At 41.9% G+C, this 19,401-nt stretch overlaps 2 protein-coding genes across 9 annotated transcripts in view; both read right to left on the reverse strand.

Moving 5' to 3' along the window:
- The window catches only part of C1H1orf21 (chromosome 1 C1orf21 homolog), a 175,203-nt gene extending 174,368 nt beyond the window's left edge, over positions 1 to 835 (reverse strand). For all 8 annotated transcript variants that reach the window (XR_012331172.1, XM_073803590.1, XM_033853542.2 and 5 more), the window contains exon 1: positions 696 to 835. Coding sequence is in view for 7 of the 8 variants with exons in the window: in XM_073803590.1 (XP_073659691.1) it covers positions 696 to 789 (94 nt within the window). In the remaining variant the exon portion in view is untranslated. The remainder of the gene's footprint in view (positions 1 to 695) is intronic.
- Positions 1 to 19,401, reverse strand: part of TSEN15 (tRNA splicing endonuclease subunit 15) — a 538,803-nt gene that overhangs the window by 174,368 nt on the left and 345,034 nt on the right. Inside the window, exon 13 of the mRNA XM_073803611.1 lies at positions 696 to 914. The gene's annotated coding sequence lies outside the window, so the exon portion shown is untranslated. The remainder of the gene's footprint in view (positions 1 to 695; positions 915 to 19,401) is intronic.

Genomic DNA, 19,401 nt, shown 5'->3' on the forward strand with positions numbered 1-19,401 from the left:
GAAAATCAGTGTTGTCAGACCTTCTCAAGAAATTTGGGGTTTTGTGTGAAACATCCTGATTTTTAAAGGCCGCCTTGCTTTTTTATTTTAAAATTCTCTGGGGGCCAAAGAAAATATATTTGTAAACCAGATGTGGCCATGGGTTGGTAGTTTGTGACCTCTGCACTAGATAGTCTCAAGTCACTATGAATCATCACAGGATGGTTAAAAGACGATTTCTAAGTTCACTGTAATTGTGTTTTTGAAACCGAGAATTTCTAATTCACAGAAAGAGTAATTCCTTATAAACTTATAATAAACTCCAAAAAACATGTCATTCCCTCCATTATTAATCCTTGCCCGCTTTTGTACCTCCATGTGCTCAGTCCTACAGTTCTGGACCAGGACACCCTGTGGCCACTGTCCCGTGCACCTGTTTATGTCCTACTAGTTCTTCAAAGCTTGATTTAAATGTGAGCTCTGCATAAAACCTCCATGATCCTCCTCAAAGTCTTCTAGGTATAAATTATGATGAAAACTGTCCAATGTAAAAGATCTGCCTTGATTTTTATCATCTCTCATCAGCCCTCTACCCACAACCCCCATCACCCCTGCACCCCACCCCGCCCCCCAGCAAACAGAACACAGGAACACTGCAATTGTTCACATGAAAGGCCTGGATGGAGGGGCCAAGGATGAAACTCAACTGCACTTACCACCAAACACGTCTCCATTCTGGTAGTTCTTCCCTTTCTGGGCTTCCTCTTCATTTTGAACAGTGGCAACATGCTTCGCAGAGGCACAGCCCATAGTCTCATTCGGTCAGCTTCAGCCGGGCTGAACTGCAAAGCATCTCTACAGACACGGGGACATTTTCTTCTCTTTAGACACAAGGAAAATCCACCTTCTTGCTGAGTCGGTCAAAATGTGCGCACCTGCAAGAAGAGAGCGCCAGATCAGAATGTGGGACACGAAGCCAGTGTCTCAGTCTCCGTGGTGATTCCCGCCCGACCCCGCTGGACTGGGGTGCGACCAGGCGCCGAAGAAGGAAATGCAGCACGGGTCACTCTCATCTGACCCCCACTTGAAAAGCAAGGTCAGAAGGCCTGTGCCCTGCACAACATGTGGCTGGACTTTTTTTTTTTAAATCTTTATTGGAACATAATTGCTTTACAATGTTGTGTTAGTTTCTGCTGTATGACAAAGTGAATCAGCTATATGTATACATATATCCCCATATCTCTTCCCTCTTGCGTCTCCCTCCCACGCTCCCTATCCCACCCCTCTAGGTGGTCACAAAGCACCAAGCTGATCTCCCTGTGCTATGTGACTGCTTCCCATTAGCTATCGATTTTACATTCGGTAGTGTATATATGTCCATGCCACTCTCTCACTTTGTCCCAGCTTAACCTTCCCCCTCCCGGTGTCCTCAAGTCCATTCTCTATGTCGGCATCTTTATTCCTGTCCTGCCCCTAAGTTCATTAGCACCGTTTTTTTTAGATTCCATATATGTGCGTTAGCATACGGTATTTGTTTTTCTCTTTCTGACTTACTTCACTGTATGACAGACTCTAGGTCCATCCACCTCATTACAATAACTCAATCTTGTTCATTTTTATGGCTGAGTAATATTCCATCATATGTATGTGCCACATCTTCTTTATCCATTCATCTGTCAATGGACATTTAGTTTGCTTCCATGTCCTGGCTATTGTAAATAGTGTTGAAATGAAGATTGTGGTACATCTTTTTTTTTTCTTTACTTGTTTGTTTTATATACATTTATTTTATTTTTGGCTGCGTTGGGTCTTCATTGCTGTGCACGGGCTTTCTCTAGTTGTAGCGAGTGGGGGCTACTCTTCGTTGCAGTGTGCAGACTTGTCATCGTGGTGGCTTCTCTTGTTGCAGAGCACGGGTTCTAGGCGTGCAGGCTTCAGTAGTTGTGGCACGCAGGCTCAGTAGTTGTGGCTCGCAGGCTCTAGAGTGCAGGCTCAGTAGTTGTGGTGCCTGGGCTTGCTTGCTCCACGGCATGTGGGATCTTCCCAGACCAGGGCTCAAACCTATGTCCCCTGCATTGGCAGGCGGATTCTTAACCACTGTGCCACCAGGGAAGCCCCATCTATCTTTCTGAATTATGGTTTTCTCAGGGTATATGCCCAGCAGTGGGACTGTTGGGTCATATGGTAGTTCTATTTTTAGTTTTTTAAGGAACCTCCACACTGTTCTCCATAGTGGCTGTATCAGTTTACATTCCCACCAACAGTGCAGGAGGGTTCCCTTTTCTCCACACCCTCTCCAGCATTTACTGTTTGCAGATTTTTTGATGATGGCCATTCTGACCGGTTTGAGGTGATATCTCATTGTAGTCTTGCTTTGCATTTCTCTAATGATTAGTGATGTTGAGCATCTTTTCATGTGTTTTTTGGCAATCTATATGTCTACTTTGGAGAAATGTCTATTTAGGTCTTCTGCCCATTTTTGGATTGGGTTGTTTGTTTTTTTGATATTGAGCTGCATGAGCTGCTTGTATATTTTGGAGATTAATCCTTTGTCAGTTGCTTCATTTGCAAATATTTTCTCCCATTCTGAGGGCTGTCTTTCCATCTTGTTTATGGTTTCCTTTGCTGTGCAAAAGATTTTGTTTCATTAGGTCCCATTTGTTTATTTTTGATTTTATTTCCATTCCTCTAGGAGGTGGGTCAAAAAGGATCTTGCTGTGATTTATGTCTTAGAGTGTTCTGTGGTTGGACTTTTTTTTTTAACATCTTTATTGGAGTATAATTGCTTTACAATGGTGTGTTTGTTTCTGCTTTATAACAAAGTGAATCAGCTATACATATACATATATTCCCATATCTCCTCCCTCTTGCATCTCCCTCCCACCCTCCCTATCCCACCCCTCTAGGTGGTCACAAAGCACCGAGCTGATCTCCCTGTGCTATGCAGCTGCTTCCCACTAGCTATCTATTTTACGTTTGGTAGTGTATATATGTCCATGCCACTCTCTCACTTTGTCCCAGCTTCCCCTTCCCCTTCCCCATGTCCTCAAGTCCATTTTCTATGTCTGCATCTTTATTCCTGTCCTGCCCCTAGGTTCTTCAGAACTTTTTTTTTTTTAGATTCCATATATATGTGTTAGCATACGGTATTTGTTTTTCTCTTGCTCATTTACTTCACTCTGTATGACAGACTCTAGGTGTGGCTGGACTTTTTGAGGAGCTAAAAAATTTCTATTTATTTATTCAAATAAATATTTGAGCACTCCTACTTGCCACACACAAACTTAATGGGCTATATAGGTTTGCTAATGTTCCGGAATCTCAAAAAGCTTCAGAGGGAGGAAAGGACATTGATGAGATCCATCGAGTTCCAGAGGCTGGGAGAAGTCCTCCAACCTCCTCATCCTGTCCTGCACACAGGCCAGCTCTTCCTAGCTCCTCAGATTTTGCCAGGAGGAGGTGGGTTGGAACATGGGCTAGCATTTCCAGTGGGTTCCATAAATGATTCAATACTTTTATTTTACTTGAGGCGATACTGTTTGGGAAGGAAGGAGATGGGGGAAAGGACTTGAATGTACTTTTTGTCAATTTTCTGCTTAGTTAGCTGAATGCTTTAAGGACTGAGCAGATGTAGGAATATGACGGGAAGAAAATGAGGTGCTCGTCCACCTCTTTCAGAGCCTTTATGCCTCTGTTTGACCTCTACTAAAGGCTGCAAGCGCATTTATGGATAAACCACAAAGGAGATAATCCCCTAGTTAACTGGAGTGAATTTACCTTCCCCTGCCCCACTCAAGGTCACCATCCAAATTCTCAAGGTGTGTCATGCTCAGGTTGCTCATTTTTATTTATTTTTTCATCATCCTTATCAAGCCGTTCCAGTCTCGTAGATGTTCACTTTGAAACATCTACCGATGCCTTCATCTCCATCCGTCCCACTGTAACACAGGCCCTTACCCCTCACATCAGCACCCATACTCCACTACTCTCCTCTCCGCTTTAGGAACAACTGACGTTTCTCAGTGTCAAGAACAGTGCTACCCAAAGGCAGCTGCAAGTTTTCTCTTCCAACAAAATTGGTTCCCCTAAGCCCTCCTTCCTAGAGCATTGACCACATCTCTGGACAGAGAAATTCTATCATTTAAACCACCTAATCTCAGCAAAGGGAAATTTTCAAATTAGCCCAGTACTAAAAGATAATTCTAAATCAATCTAATAAATGAACTTAGATACCACAGGTAATGATCTTACATCAAGCCAAGCAAATACAAATTTCAACATCAACTCAATGGCTATAATACTAACCATGTCTTTGTATAGTTCTCCAGACTAGTTTCTATCACTGGTTATATAAAATCATTAACAGAAAGTATAGGGTTAGTTGGTAATGTTTTACAAACAAGGATGATTTTTTTCCTAGTTAATGCTTATCAGTTTCTCAACACTATTAGGTAACCTCATGTTAACACATTTTCCCCTTTTTAAAGCTATATGGAAAACACACACACAACTATTCTGATGATAGTTAGCAGCATTGCCACTGGTGGTCCACTCATATTCGTCTATAGAGCTCCCAGGCCAGATGGGGGAGATGTGCTGACTTTTTTTTTTAACCTACACAATACAGTGTATTAAGTGCCACGATAAATGCTTCACAGGAATCTATGGCAATGTAGAATTCAAGGAAGCAGATTAAATGATGACTGGGAAAAGGCAGGAATTAAAAGAAGTGATATTCTGTAGGGTCTTAACGTTTGGTAGAAACTTGCCAGGCTGAAAGGACAGTACCATCATCCAGATGTGAAGAACTGCCCGAGCTATGACACTGGAACTTGGAAGTGCGTGGCGTGTGTGTGTGTGTGTGTGTGTGTGTGTGTGTGTGTCCAGAGGGGTCAAGGTCGGGGCGGGGCAGGGAAGAGGACTGCACTGCTGATGCTTGTGAAGGCCCTGGAGGAGGCCTTGCTAACTTTATCCAACTTTAAAGATAAACTATAAAACCTCCTACGATGTAGGAAGTCCGTTTGATCCAAATTTGAGCACACTTTGAGAGACATTAAATTAGTAGTGCTGATATCCACTCTGTCGACCTACTACAGTTTTTAAAGAAACAGCGCTGAAATATGAGACAAGAAGGATAGGAGACAGGAATCAGTTCTAAAGGCAGAAGGGAGAACACTCCTCTGTAAGCAGGTGGCGGCTAAGGGTTGTTGCTGCTGCCGCTTGGCCCATCTCCCTCGTTCCCTTTCAGCACCACCACGTAAGGTGACAGGTGTGGGCTCCCAGAATGAATTCCTTACTTTTCAAAAAGGAATGTGGGAAAACCACCTCACACGTACATCGTACACCGCAGAGCAACCCGAAGTGAGAGGGGAAACCTCGCCTCCCCTCCCAGTCTGTTGCCGCCTCTTCAGAATAAACAAAGTAAAAACAGGAAAGGAGAGTGGGAAACCCTAGCAAAATCCAGAAGGACAGTAGAAATCCAGAGACAGTTTACAACCCTCCTCTCTGGGCATCCTCTTCCTTTGCTGCTCCTCATTCCTATTTCACGCTGACAGCCTCACCATCTACCCAAGAAGTTAATGTAAGAATCTAAGACGTGAATTACTCTTTGCTATTCCCGAAAAGCACTGTGCGCTGTTTCTTCTGTTCTAGAAGTTCTGTTTGTAGCAACAAATCTTACTTGAATAAAAAAAAGTTGAAATCACATGAAAATCAAACACACTGCAGCAGGCAAACAAAAATAAAACATAAAAAACCTTTTCAAAGGACTTCTCTATTATTCAGGCATGGAAGTGAGAGGCATGTTAATAAGCAGATTAGACGCGATTCTAATTAGACACATCCAATTCAAGTGATGACTTGAGAAGTCTTCATTTAATTATATTTTTTAAAAAGCACTATCACTCGGGGCTTCCCTGGTGGCGCAGTGGTTGAGAGTCCTCCTGCCGATGCAGGGGACACGGCTTCGTGCCCCCGTCCGGGAAGATCCCACATGCCGCGGAGCGGCTGGGCCCGTCAGCCATGGCCACTGAGCCTGCGCTCCGCGACGGGAGAGGCCACAACAGTGAGAGGTCCACATACCGCAAAAAAAAAAAAAAAAAAAAAGTACTATCACTCAATGTGAGTTCTCTCCAAATCACAATTAGGTGCGGGTTTTGTTTTTGAAACACACACATTATGTATTTTATAGCAGTAAGTTAATTTTAAGAGTGAGGTTTTCAAGTTTTACAACCTTGACAGAAATATATTTTAATATTTTGCCCATTTCGAAGGAGATAATTATGAAGTTATCTGAGAGGCAGAGGATCTCCAACACTCAAAATTAACCATTGGTCACTGGGGAAAGTTTTTTACTATGTCATTTGGATTCTGCACATAAACAATTGTCCATCCATTCATTCATTTAATCAACAGATATTTATTGAAAACTACTAAACCGACAGACACGTTTTTGGCAGACACTGGGTATATAGAGATAAACAGGACAAGATACAGTGTCCTCCCCAACCATCCCCATAGAATATGAACACTCAGAGAAAGGTGATCGTGAGAAAGACCAGTTTCACAACAATGTGGTACAGCAACTGCTGGATAAATATAGGATGACAGGGTAGTTCACCCCACAGGCACCTGATTCAGCCTCGAGATTGGGAATGTCAAGAAAGGTTGAGTTTGAGTCCCGAACATAGCTGAATAAACATCATTAAAACACTTCTGAACTGCATCTCTTTTATAGCCTGATGTAATGTCAAGGTTTCATTTCTACTGAAAATTCTCTTAATTAACCTCAATCTAACTGAGACCTCAAATTGAGGAGACCTTCAGAAATGTACCCCTAATTACTGCCACCATCATCTGCTCAAGCAAGTTTCCCTTCAGTTTCTACTATCCTTCACATAAATTCGAGCATATTTTTTTAGCTTCCATTTTTCCATTAGTTTTGCTCAGCTTTTCTCTCCCAACTCCCACAACATCTATTCATTCACCTCCCTGATACCAGCCCACTTAGAGAGGTAACTGAGGGTGCAAATGAGCATGCAGAGACCGAAAGCAACAAGAAGATCTGAGTCTCGTTCTCACATATTGTTATTAACAGCATGCTATTTCTGAAGTCACAGATCACAGTGTGAGAATTAAACTGAAGCATCTCTTTGATGTTTGATGGAATCTTCTAATACCAAGTCCCACTGAGGATGATTTTTTAAAACTAAATAATCTATATGATAGGATCACTGGGCACCTCAAAAACACGGGCTCCAATTAATAGCCCACGGCTTTGTGTAAAAATCTCCCCAAGTGGCTATATGGCTATATTATCCTGTATCATGAAATTAGAAGCTGTAGTCCCTTCATAATGCTATGCATTAACCTCATACAGTGCCATCTTTATAGAATAATTTTCTTGCTTTGATAAAATACATTAGCACATCTGTAAATCCAATTCAAAATTTTTCCAAAAGACTAAAAAACCTTCAACTGTGCACGTTTATCCCTCCTCTCCTTACACTATGCCTCAAGACTCTGCAGACTATTTTAGATATCCTAAGGGGAATTATTGTTCCAGGACACTTCACATTATAACCTGAGGACGTTCTTTTCTGTATACAAGTAAGTCCATTACTTTTTTATGCATGTTATATATGTGTGATACATTTGCCCTTTTATAAGAAAAGATTATGGATTTATGATGGCTTTTTTCTTTTTTTCCAGTGCAGATGGGTTTCTTTTTATTGTTTCAGCTTTATTGAGGAATAACTGACAAAACTGCAATATACTATATTCAACAGGATGATTCAATATACTATATACATTGTGAAAGGATTCCCACCAAGTTAATTAATACATGTATCCCTTCACATATTTACTTTTTTTTTTGATGCATCCACAAGTTCTATTCTTTTAGCATCTTTCAATTATACAATACAGTGTTATCAACTACAGTCACCATGTTATACCTCAGACCTTATTCATCTTATAACTAAAAGTTTGTACCCTTTTACCAGCCTCTGCCTATTTTTCCCACTCCCCAGCTTCTGGCAACCACAATTCTACTCTCTGTTTCCGTAAGTTTGACTTTTTTATTTTTAAGATTCTACATATAGGATTCTGTCTAGCTTATTTCACTTAGCTTAATTCCTTCCAGGTTCATCCATACAGTTGGGAATGGCAGGATTTCTTTCATAATCAGGCTGAATAATATTCCTCTGTGTGTGTGTGTGTTGTCTCACATTTTCTTGATCCATTCATTCACTGAAGGACACTTGTTTCCATACCTTGACTACTGTGAATAATGCTGCAATGAACATGGGAGTGCAGATATCTCTTCAAGATAATAATTTCATTTCCTTTGAATATATATATCCAGAAATGGAATTGTGGATGGCTTTTTTCTTTACCTTAACTTTTTGAACTGGAAGCATAATTTCATCAAAAAACCTACTTTTATAAAATTGGGAAGGAATAAAATATGCAAAATCTGTTTTAAGAAAAATCAAAGCAATATCTGACCTTCTTAAAAAAGGCTATGGAAAATATTTCTATTTATGTAATATTATGGATAATTTCACTTTCCACCAATTAATCATGTATTTTTTAATTTTGGATGGAAAAGCCAAAAAAACTATAGACAGTTTCCTTGTCAAGAAGGACACTTCCGAAAAATGAATTAAAAGTGATAAACTCCATAAAGAAATCCTAGGCCAGAAAGAACACGAAGACACCACATGCAGCTTGGAGGGTTGGAGAAAATCGAATTCTGATTGCAATGGGTACAGAGAGCTATGAAGTCAGCAGTTAAGAAAAGGATAATAGGCACATTATTATTAGATCAGGAGCAAAGTACCCCCTTTCTTCTTTTGATTAAAAAGGGAAATCAAGACAAGGCAACATCTAAAAATTCCTTTCTTCTATTGAAGAAAGAGCCAACATCTAAGCTTCACAAAGAAAAATATATACATATAAATAACTAATCAGTCTGTTTGCCCATCTGTTCTGCTTCGCTGTAATGAGTGTTAATACAGCAGCCCACTGGGGGGAAGAAGAAAGACAGCCTGAAAGTGATTCCTAATCTTGAAGCTTTGGTATCCTTGGGCTACTGTTAACACCATTTCACATTTCATTGTGCATGTTAAAGATAATACACAAAGAGATGTCACATTTGACGTGAGGATACTCTGGAAAAGTCAAATCTTCCTATCACCCAGCAATTGCTGGCATCACAGAAGATATTTATTCCTCGTATCACACTCATTTAGTGGCATGACAATTGACAATATGCTATTAACGCCAAAGAAACAGGAATATCTGCTTCTGCTTTCTTTATGGGAAAACGCTCACTTCCACAAGTAATAATTGTACAGAGGTGTCTCTCCGAAACATAACAATAGTAAGTCCTATGCGAGATGATACATTTTTGTTGGGCCTCCGCAGTGAGGTATGAGGACAAGGAGACAAGGCGACAAGTGGAAGGAGCACTGGAAAGGGAGTGGGGATGCTGAGCCCTGGTCGCAAGGGTTACATGCCTGCCTCAGTACCAAGGCTGGGCTGCCTCTCTCTGAGTCTCTTCCTTTTTCAATTTTTTTTTTTTTTTTTTTTTTTTTGCAGTACGCAGGCCTCTCAGTGTTGTGGCCTCTCCCCTTGCAGAGCACAGGCTCCGGACGCGCAGGCTCAGCGGCCATGGCTCACGGGCCCAGCCGCTCTGCGGCATGTGGGATCTTCCCAGACCGGAGCACGAACCCGTGTCCCCTGCATCGGCAGGCGGACTCTCAACCACTGCGCCACCAGGGAAGCCCTGAGCCTCTTCCTTTTATTCTATGACCTACCTGAACTTATGTCCAAGTGATGCTGAGGATGAAATTACCACTTATAAAAAGGCCATTTCTCACCTAGACTCGGTTTATTTAGAAACTTTGTTTCAGCACTTACCCAATTAGGATATACTTGCAAATTTTTTTTTCCCAAAATATTTCAGGAAGCCCTATGAGGTCTAAAGATTTATTATGTTTTGGCCCAAGGGTGTTGATTTCAATTGTGTATCAAGTGAAAAAATGAACAAGGCTTAGCTCTCTTATTTCCTCTTTTCTATTCTGCCTTTAATGGATAAAAATAAAAATTTTAAATGTTTCTTATAGAGAGCTGGATAGAAAAAGCTTGTGGAATAATTGTTCTTCAGCTAAGGACTTAGGAGTTTGGTGCCTTTACCCTGTAGCGGAAAACTCTATTCTTGTATTACCTATATGTGTTCACACAGTTCATGCATGGCTGACACTACTTCTGTGAAGGCAAGAGACGAAAATACCAGATCTTGATTAAAGCCACCCATCCACACCAGGGTGAACCTATGCAGAAGAATTAGGCCGTTTCTGGATTTGCTCCTCTGTGATCAAGGCCAATGGCGGCTATTCATGGACTTTTTGAGTTCTCCTTCTTTTCCCACCTCCAAGACTCAGAATACCAAGGGGATTTGCGGGAAGCTGCCAACCTGCATCAGTGGGGAATCTTCTGTACCAAGACACCCATGACCAGGATCTTTTGACAGCTGTGCTGCTGGTTCAGCATGTCACTTGGGACAAATCCATGTGATTTCCTTGTCAGTATCCTAGTAGTAACGGCTGTTTTCCTTCTTTTTTTGGATTGTTTTGAAAATCTAGGTAGATTATGAAACGCTGCGCAAAGCACTTATAAAATGCAAGGTAATGTTCTGTGCATACTCTGCTCTGCCAGGTGCCTGACATTACCTATCAGACTCATGGCTTTTCAGGAGCACTGGGTAGAATCAGTTTGCCCCCATATGTGGCCCTGGAGAAAACGAGAGAAAACAGTTGGAAAGGAAAAAATAAAAATCAAGAAATGACTAGAACATGTAAATAGAATAAGTATGAGTTACTTAAAAAAGCACAATTTGATTCCAATCTAAGCAGATAAGTCATGATCCTTCCTGAATGGCCAATGAAGGACATCCTGGGCGACCTGTGTGTTGAAATGCATTGTGAAGAACAGATAACGATTCCTTGCCTTTGAAGGGCCAGCATTCAGAAATGGCTAACAGATCATAAACATAATAAAGTAAAGTAAAATAAAATTCCAAATGACTAATGGACATGGCAAGGAAAATAGGGATCAGAGATGTTCTTCAAAGTCATAGCATATCTCAAGCTAATTAAATTAGTGCTTGTCTCAGCTTTATTTTATGCAACAAGAAATGTAGTAACATCCAGCAAATGTGCTACTCTTAGCAGACCCTTGGAAAGAGACCCTCGGGTAAGAGACCCTCATTTACCGAGGAGGAGGACAGTGAAACAGATGTCACGTCAGTCTTGAGCAGCTGATCCCCTTTAACAACATAAACTAGAACAGAACTGCAGCTGGATTAATCCCTTGGAAATCTGGATGTTACTTTCGTGGTGCTAAGGACAAGGGTTGAATGCCACTGACCTTTGTCTGATGCACACACTGGAAAAAAGACATGGGATGTTTTCCTTACTGAATTACAAAGACTCAACTTTTATACAAGGCTACTGTAGTCCACATTTCTGATTCAATTCAATCTCTAAACTTAATGCAGAAACTTGTATCTCAGCCTTAAACTGGTTACTGTGGTAGATACAAAGCAATATGACCAACAGATACAAAAGGTACAAATTACCCAAACTAACCATTAGAAGCAAACGTGAGAATTGTATAAAAACAAGAAAAGCCTGCTGCTATTTTATTTGTGGCTTCTGGTGCTAATATTTGAGGACATGTATGTTTAGTATCCTCAGAATTATAAAAACTTTGAACGAAGCAATGTAGTAACACTTTGATAAGATGCGAACACTAGAAAAAGTGTTTCTCTCAAAATATAAACGTGCATTCCTCTTTCCTCTCACAATAACCCCTTTCCTCCTTTTTTCCCCTCCCTACTAAAACAAATGAACTCATCCATCAGAGACTGCTGCAAAGTCTGGCCTAACAGTGCTTTCTTCCTCCCAGTGCTCTGCCTCAGGCCACACAATCCCAGGTCTGAGAGGAAGTTAGCAATGACCCAGTGATTGAGTAAACCCATTACTTGCCTGCTGGACTGAGAGCTGTTCACTGAAATGAGTGTCCCTAAGGGAAAGCCTTGGCCGTCTGAAATTCTGCCTGCTAGAACCTTCAAGTTCCAACCAGAACAGCTCAATTTCTAGAAGTGGCCCAAAAACGTAGAGAAAGCAAACAGATAAAACCACTTTGTTGGTGAAGGACTCAGTCTCCCTCTGTTGCACACGCACACACACACACACACACACACACAATAAAAATTCTAGAGATGCAAAGATTACCTCCAGCATTTTGTGATTTTGTAAAGGAAAGGAGTTGTGTGGCTTTGGGCAAGTTATTGACTTCACAGGGCCTTGGGTTCTCATATACAAGATGGGATAAGACTGCATGAATTTTGAGGGGAGCAGATGAGACGATATATGTAAAGTGCTTAGCACAGCCCCTGGCAATTAGTAAAAAAAAAATCAATACATGATAGTTACTGTCATTATCATCACCATCATCATGACTTAATGGGATGGTGATGAACTTTACGAAGAAAGGGGCAGAGGCAAAAGCGACTAGAAAGAAGAGATGGAAAGAGAGATGAGAGGTAAACTGTGGCAGCTTAGTTCTCCTTAGGAACTAAACCAAAGATAAGCAGGCAGGACCGAATACAGACAGAAGCCAAGAAACAGCAGCTCTGCAGCAGGAGAGGCTCATGGCCCCACTGCAGCTCCTGCACAGAGAGCCCTGAGCAGTGCCGCTGTTTCTGCAGCACTGGGGGTGGGCAGGCCAGCCTCTGTGTGGACATGCCAGGGCTGTGAAGGCAGAGGCCGCTGTGTGCAGACAAATCGAAGGTCAGTGAGCTCTCCTACACTTTGTCACAGCCTGGATGACTGTGCCACTCACATCTTCCACTCTTAGGTGTTTATGTGTCTGTCTCCTTCACCAGACAGATTTCCAAGGTCATGACCATGTCCTAATTATTTCTCTCTAGATTTCCTCTGCCACAGGTCAGGCACACAGTAGGTCTGCAATATATGGTGAGCAGATGAATTCTCTTAGAAACCTCTTTTCACAAAGAGACATGGGGGGCTCTTAAAGAAGGGAGCTCTCACATGAAAAGCTACTCAGCATCACTAATTATTAGAGAAATGCAAATCAAAACTACAATGAGGTATCACCTCACACCAGTTAGAATGGGCATCATCAGAAAATCTCCAAACAACAAATGCTGGAGAGGGTGTGGAGAAAAGGGAACCCTCTTGCACTGTTGGTGGGAATGGAGGTTCCTTAAAAAACTAAAAATAGAATTACCATATGACCCAGCAATCCCACCACTGAGCATATACCCAGAGAAAACCATAATTCAAAAAGACACAGGCACCCCAATGTTCATTGCAGCACTATTTACAATAGCCAGGTCATGGAAACAACCTAAATGCCCATCGACAGATGAATGGATAAAGAAGATGTGGTACATATATACAATGGAATATTACTCAGCCATAAAAGGGACTGAAATTGGGTCATTTGTAGAGACGTGGATGGATCTAGAGACTGTCATACAGAGTGAAGTAAGTCAGAAAGAGAAAAACAAATATCATGTATTAACACATATATGTGGAACCTAGAAAAATGGTACAGATGAACTGGTTTGCAGGGCAGAAATTGAGACACAGATGTAGAGAACAAAGGTATGGACACCAATGGGGGAAAGTGGTAGTGGTGGGGAGGTGATGAATTGGGCGATTGGGATTGACATGTGTACACTGATGTGTATATAATGGATGACTAATAAGGACCTGCTGTATAAAAAAGAAAATAAAATTCAAAAAAAAGGAAGGGATCTATCTCTCCTCCGCCTCAGGTCCTAGGTCACCTGCGTGGTCAGTGACCTCTTTAGCGTATCACCAATAGCTATAGTTAAAAATGGTCATCTGAGCCATGAAAGACAATTTAAAATTATGTTCAGTATATACTCCCTAAAAAGATAGGAAGGGAGTTATATGTAATATTATACTAGTATAATGGAATCTTGGAAGCATCTGGTACTTGTATACTTGTCCCTAATCTGCCCAAGAAAACTGTGCTATTTATTTATTTCAACAACCATTTTTTGGTAACTTGTTTAGTTCTCAACATTTCACTAGGGACCAGAGATTCCAAAATGGATAAGTCAGCCAACCTTGACTGTGCATGTCCTGACTGTCAGTTAGAGTCTAGAGCCGCGCTTCTAAAACTCAACCATCTGAAAAATCAAGGGTTTGGTTTTGTTTTTGCTGAAATTTAAATCTTTGCTAAGCTTTCCATGACAAGGAACTTTTTAAGGACGATGTCCTCAGAGGGCCAAACAAATTGAAAGTATAAATAACCATTTTCAGGTAGCACAAATCAATGTCCCTTTAAAAAACAAAACGAAAAAAAGCACTTCAGTTCTCATGCTGCTCTCAAGAAATGCATAGGACTTTTGGGAACTTCATCGATTTTGTACAGCTCAGTCAAAAAACGCATTCTGTGTGATCATCTACTTAAAGAAAACAAACGGTAAGAAGCTGAGAGAAAACAGACCTAGGAGGACAAAGCAAAATCAGGTGAGGAATAACCACTCCTCCCTAATGTACCAGCAGATGCTGTTCTGCTCCTGACGAGTTCATTCCTGACTCTGCACTGGGCAGTCTTTCCACATACCTACCATGGTTTCGGTGATGTTTAGTGGGGTTTGAGACCACAAACACATAAAGGGAGGGTAAGAAGCTTTTCCCTGGCCTTGACGTTCATCTTCAGGCATTGAAAAGCTATTGAGGAACATCTAGGATTACAGGTTATGAGTTATTAGGATCTTGTAAATGTTACCAAAATTTGCAGTCTACTCTAAAACAGTTATTTGAAATCAGCCCAAATGTTCCCCATTTGAAGTAGCGTAATTACTGAACATGGTGTTCCTTCCCGCTTGTCCAACACAAGGTACTTAGAGAAAGAGACCAGAGGGACAAGCCTGGTAGGACCCGACAATGCAGGCAGGAGCCACACGACTGGGGCCCACCAACAGGAGACCATAGCTCAGCATCCAGACAACCTGGCCAGCACCTCTTGGCATTAACACTCTCCAAGGATCCACCTTCAGTTCCAGTCTGACACATGAAGGTTTCAAGTCTTTGTCTGAAAAAGAGAACTAAATGCATGGCTTGATGGTAAACACTTCTGTTGGAGAAAGACATGGCAGAAATGGGTTACGTTTAGGGTCTGACCCCGTTCTATTCTAACAAGGCCTTTGGCCAGCTGTCATCTCTGTGGGACCTCTAGCGGGGTCCAGGCTGAGGCAGTTTTGGTCCTGGATATGACAAAGGCACATCTGGCAAGCTGCTTAGTATTCCCGTATCTGGAAGGAAGTCACGCCCATATCGTCTCTATGACATCACTGCCATTACCACCCTAGGAATGGTACTGCAAAAATAAAAGACATAAATTTTCTAATTCCAAGATCTCCCTGAAAATGTTAAGGAATTTTTACGATTCACAAATTCAATTTTGTATTTGTAAATCGTGTTCTGAACCCTTTAAACCTCTCACCATTCATGAGCATTTTCCAGGCCACAGATTTTGTGTCTTTGCTGTTTTGAGAAAGGAAAAAGTCACAAGGCAATGTCCAATGGACATCAGGATGGTCCTACTGGCAGTTTTAAAAACATCAGAACATGATTCAAATTTTTAGTAAAAAACTGTACTTCTCATAAGTTAGTAATTATCCCATTAATTTTCTACAACTAAGACAAATTAAGATGCTTATTGCATTGATTCTGTCAAGTCCTTCCCCTGGTCCAAAACCCTCCAAGACTCACTCTGCCTCTAGGGTAAAGCCCAAGATACTTGGACTTTCAAGCTAGACACAGCCTCAAGGACCACTGAGGTCAAGGTTCTTAATTTTACGTATGAGAAGACTGAAGTCTAAGGAGCTTAGGCAACTTACTCAGGGTCCCCGAGGACCCAGACCCATGGACTCACTGTTGCCTCTTGCTACTGCTCCAAGGTAACCAGCATCCTTTTCATCTCATCAGGTGGGTCTCACAGACCACCCTTCTCCCTCGATATTCTGCTCACATGCCTGCCTCTCTACTTCTGCTTAAGTCTTTACTCTTCCAGGAAGAAGACTTCACACCATTTCATGCCTTCCTTCAATCCTCTCTTTCCTAAACTCTTACTTGTAGAGTCAATTATTTGGTGTTTCTCAGGCATCTCTCTCTAAATAGACACTAAGTACTTGGAGGGCAGAAACCATCTCCTGTATGTCTCCCCTGCTATGTTGGAGGCCCAACTAGACAGAGTAGGAACTCAATAAACCCGCTTCAAAATAGCCAGCAGCAGGCTGGCTTTGTCTTCCCACCTCTGCACCTGCTATCCTCTGCCTTGAAGGTTCTCCCTCCTTACCTCTGCCTGGTTGAAATTCTGGTATGAGCTGTCCCTCCCCAAAGGTCTCAGAATACCTGATAGAACCCTTCGCAGCCCTCATATAGTGCAGAATATTCTTAATTCCTAACTGCCCATCTATTGGTTCCATAAGTCTAGGGTATAAACTCCTTGGGAGACACAGATTATGAGTTTCTTGCTTCCTACTGTATCCCTAGCTTCTAACGGTGCTTAGCTCAGGATATGTGCTCAGGAAATAAATAAGGAATGAAGGCCCCCAGAAGAAAGTCTGAACTCCTCATGGAAATCAAGGCTTTCCATGCACATCTCCAATCTCATCCAGCTTTCTACAGGCATATTGCTCTAGCCAGTCTAGTCTTTAGCTACTAACCCCTGAACATACTTTCATATTCTAACCCGAACTGCCTCTGGCTCATGGTCTCACCTTAGATAGAAAGCCCTCCTGTTATTCATCTCCGCCTGTTTTCAAATTCTACCCATCCTTCAAGGTCCAGAACAAGTCTTATCATCTCTAAGAAAACTTGCTCCAGGCCACGCAGATCTTCCTCTTCTCTAAATTCATCAGCATGTGTTCACATGGCTCATTCATCGCCTGTTCATGTTGCTGCAAGTCCACAGTTATCTTTCCATCTCGGTGGAACCTGGCCTATGGAATCCCCTTTCCTCTGAAGTCAGCTCTTACCTCTCCATTTAGGACGTAATTATATACATGGTCTTGGGACATCTCCTGCACCATTGTTTTATATTGTTAACTGTTGTCTTGGTATCCTAGTCTACTTATAAATTTTTCAAGGCAAGTCATGCTTTCGATGTCTTTGATCCTCTGCAATTCTTTGCACAAAGTAGGAAATTAATAAATATTCGTTACTTGACATGTTAGCTAGAAAGCAAAGATATGCAGGAGGAGAGAACTACGAAAATTATAAAAAGTAACTTTTGCCAAAAGTGAAGTTGAAGTTTCTGATTATTAGAGGCTGTCTAATAAGGTCAAATGGTGATAGTATAATTACACCATCATTTGGTAAAATTACTCTCTGAATAAAGGTTACTTTTAAATAGAAACTTTTGTCCATATGATAAAAAATTATGAATAGAAAACAACAGAAAAGGAATAAAAAAGGAAAGAAATAAAAACATATACCCAAGATTCACACACACACACACACACACACACACACACACTCCCCTACCCCTACATCAGGAGGGCTGGCTGTAGCACCCACAACTGCATCAGCTGACTTTTATGACAAGGTCTAGTTCATGACTGAGTTAACATCATGGCTTTCTACAAACGCTTGCCCAACAACTCCCTGAACATGAACAAAATAATTCTTCCAGAGTTGCAGGGAGAGGAGGGAGGAGTACCAATCTCTTTTTCCTACTTGGCCATAAACATTTCCTTACAGTAATTAGTTTTTGATGGACTGTGCCTAACTATTTATTTATTTTATATCTCACCATACTCCGCCCCCCCTCCCCACGCAATGTGTACAGCAGCTGCTTTCAACCATAAATAGCAACTTTAGAATACAAATGCTGTGTTGGGGGATCAGTAATTCAGGGTTCAGTAAGCTAGCAACAGTATGTCAAGACCTCCTAATCTACACCCTCAACTACCAAATGGCCACACACCCCCAAGACACGGGCCTGTAAACCCACTGTTCAGATCAGGGTTGGCTAATCACAAATCGATAGTGGCCAGCAACAGAAATATCACAAAACAGAGGAGCCTCTTTGCTGGGCTCCAAAAGCCAGGGGATAAAGGGATATAAATAGGAACCTAGGAAGCACACACACGACTAGGAACTAGAGGCCACAGAGTTGCCAGTTAGGATTTGGTCCTGGGAAAATCCAAGTTAGTCAGCATCTAGAACCCTCTAACAACCCCCACCTCACATGGGTTTTATATGCCAAAGGCTGAACACACGTTTTAGTGAAAATGAATTTTAGTTCCATTACCAGGAACGTTCTCCTAGCTGAAGACAAGAAGGAGAGAAAAGGACACTTTAATTTTTTTTCTAATAAATTAATGAAAACTGAATTCTCATCTCTGAGGCATATTACCAGAAAGAAAATGAAGACTCATGCCCTCCTCCCCGTTGTTTAGTTTGGTTTTATCATCACCTCATCCATCTCGCTTTAATGGACCTGGGGTTTCTAGGGGCATTTGTAGTGAAGGGTCCTCCATTTCTTAAAAAATGTACATATTTCACTGGTTTCCTTTCTCTAGCCAATAGTGAAGGTCATGATATAGGAAAGCAGCATAACAATGTGGTTTTTTTGTTTTGTTTTGTTTGCGGTACGTGGGCCTCTCAGCTGTGGCCTCTCCCGTTGCGGCTCCGGACGCGCAGGCTCAGCGGCCATGGCTCAGGGGACCAGCCGCTCCGCGGCATGTGGGATCTTCCCGGACCGGGGCACGAACCCGTGTCCCCTGCATCGGCAGGCGGACTCTCAACCACTGCGCCACCAGGGAAGCCCAACAATGTGGTTTTTTAATCAACCACTCCAGCAGTGGCAAAAAGAGATGAAATGTGGGAGGCTGTTTATTAGTATATCAAAGAGAAAGTGAAATTCCCCATAGGGTGACACGATCATTTGTTTTCCCCAAGGAAGCAAACAAATGAAATAGAAATAAAACAGGAGGCTACCCTTCATCATTCATGGTGTAATGAGCTCTTGCGATTAACCATTCTCCTTCCTTGTTACACTCACTTCCAAAAAACAGATGTACAATGACATCAGCAAAACAGTCAAAGATCATCAATCTGTAAGACAGGAAATGCAGCAGCTAGACTTGCATCCTCTTTAAACATGAGCTGACCCCTGGCTGGTGGCTCTGGCTCTGCTGTGCGGGAAACGGGCTCACCGATAAGAGGTATTTGGGTAGCAGCAGTGAAAAGGAGGATTTACTGGTAGCAGTACCCTAGGACAGGGAGACCCAAACTTGCCACGGCTCTCCACACCAGGTGGCCGCCTATACAGTGTGCTTAA

Source organism: Tursiops truncatus, chromosome 1, assembly GCF_011762595.2.
Source record: "Tursiops truncatus isolate mTurTru1 chromosome 1, mTurTru1.mat.Y, whole genome shotgun sequence".
NCBI classification, from domain to species: Eukaryota; Metazoa; Chordata; class Mammalia; order Artiodactyla; family Delphinidae; genus Tursiops; species Tursiops truncatus.